General features: G+C 45.7%; 1 protein-coding gene across 1 annotated transcript in view; it reads right to left on the reverse strand.

The window, feature by feature from the left end:
* LOC115294035 (olfactory receptor 2B11-like) overlaps nt 1-617 on the reverse strand; it is a 15,444-nt gene extending 14,827 nt beyond the window's left edge. Inside the window, exon 1 of the mRNA XM_029941736.1 lies at nt 6-617. Coding sequence (XP_029797596.1) covers nt 6-617 — 612 coding nt within the window. The remainder of the gene's footprint in view (nt 1-5) is intronic.
* Nucleotides 618-1,905: the final 1,288 nt, after the last annotated feature.

The raw sequence follows: 1,905 nt of genomic DNA on the forward strand, positions 1-1,905 counted from the left end.
AACACAGCCAGTGTGGCATCATTCATGGCTGTGTCAGCACATGACAGCTTGATCATGGCTGGGACCTCACAGAAGAAGTTGTTCAGCACATGCCGCCCACAGAAAGGCAGCTGCACTGTCAGGACTACCTGAACAAGGGAGTTGCCAAAGCCACTGAGCCATGCTACAGCCACGAGCTGTAGGCAGAGAGAATGGTGCATGATAACAGCATACCGGAGAGGCTCACAGATGGCCACATAGCGGTCCAGAGCCATGGCGGCCAAGATGATGCACTCAGTGCATCCCAACCAGTGGAAAATTGCATACTGCGTTGTGCAGCCACCATAGCTGATGGTCTTCCTGGAGCTTCCCATGTTGACCAGCATCTGAGGGACGGTGGTGGTGGTGTAGCAGAGGTCCAGGAAGGAAAGATGCCTGAGAAAGATGTACATGGGGCTGTGGAGCTGGGGATCCAGTCGGGACACCAGGATGATAGCGATGTTCCCCAACATGGCCAAAATGTAGGACACCAAGAGGACCACAAAGAGGGGGCGCTCCAGCCATGGCCTGTCAGAAACACCTAGAAGGATGAAGTCCTTAGGAGGATCCTCGAGGAAGCTCTGGTTGTCACCTCTCATGCTGAGGCATGTTTTTGGTGCCTGTGATGAGTCAAGAAAGTCAAAGTAAATAAAGCCTGAGAGCTGGGGATAACTGTCTTCCTCATGTCTGTGCTTGAGCTTTCCTACAGAGGTTCCATCTTGTTGTCTCCATAGAGACACTGAGATGTTGGGAAGTCAGGACCAGGAGGGACAGCACATTCACATGGGTTTTGCTCTGCCTCCTATGCTCTGTGACCTTGACTATGCCATTTAATCTTTCTGCAGTTTGATTTCTGCATCTGCGATCTGGGGAGAAAATACTTCCTTCAAACGCAAAGTTTTGGACAAGATAGAGCATCATGATGTTTGTGAAAGCACATCAAAATAACAATTTTCTTCCAATTTGGTCAATGTCATATCTCCTATCACTAATAGAATGTTTGGCCTCTCTCTACAAACTCGCTGACAGGGAATTGACTTCTTTATTAGGTTTTCTTGCTTTGATTTTTGGAAGTGTTGGTCGGAGGGAGATGAGAAGTGGCATAAAGCAAGATAGGAACATACTCAACTCACCTGCTAAGGCTTACTTTTGGCTCTGTTCATCATGAGCAGATGCTCTCTGGCTTTCTACACATGCTGGTCCCTCTCCCATGGTCACCCACAACTAGGCAGCACTATCACTCACTTTGCAGTAAAAAATAAAAAGAAAAAAAAGGCACATACCAAGGTCCTCTGAGACTCTGACTAGAAGGAGCTAAGTCACTGTGGTTATTGACTTGGTCAGGACACCTAATAAGATCCCATAGCATGGGATTTTGAGCTTAGGGAGAAAGAGATTGCACTGTCTCAGGAACATGACTTCACCGTGTCATGCTTAACCACCCAGGCACCTACTTCACCATGTCATGAACATAGTCTCTGAAGTTGTCTACTGAAGGCTATGATTGTCTCCAGAACTAAGGTTTATTGGGCAGTTTAAGTGGCATTTGGATTTCCCTATACAACGTCTTTACCAAGAAGCTGTTTCCTCTCCTAATTGGAGCACAGAGATGATTTGATATCTGGATTCTTTAAGTTTTAGAAAGAAATTGGATTTTCACCTGCTGATTCATGGGGCCTTTCCCCTGAGCTTCATCAGCTCCCAACCCCTTATACTCTTTGCAGGACTGTGCACCTTCAAGTTCATGATGGGGTAGTATAGTCCAAGACAGAATTGAAAAGAAGTTAAATTCTGCATGCAAGTAATTTATGAGGGATTCATTTTTAGTTCTTTAGTTGGTACTTTCTGTACTTAGACTATAAATTTTATGGAGACATATTCAATGAT

This window comes from Suricata suricatta, chromosome 6 (assembly GCF_006229205.1).
Source record: "Suricata suricatta isolate VVHF042 chromosome 6, meerkat_22Aug2017_6uvM2_HiC, whole genome shotgun sequence".
NCBI classification, from domain to species: Eukaryota; Metazoa; Chordata; class Mammalia; order Carnivora; family Herpestidae; genus Suricata; species Suricata suricatta.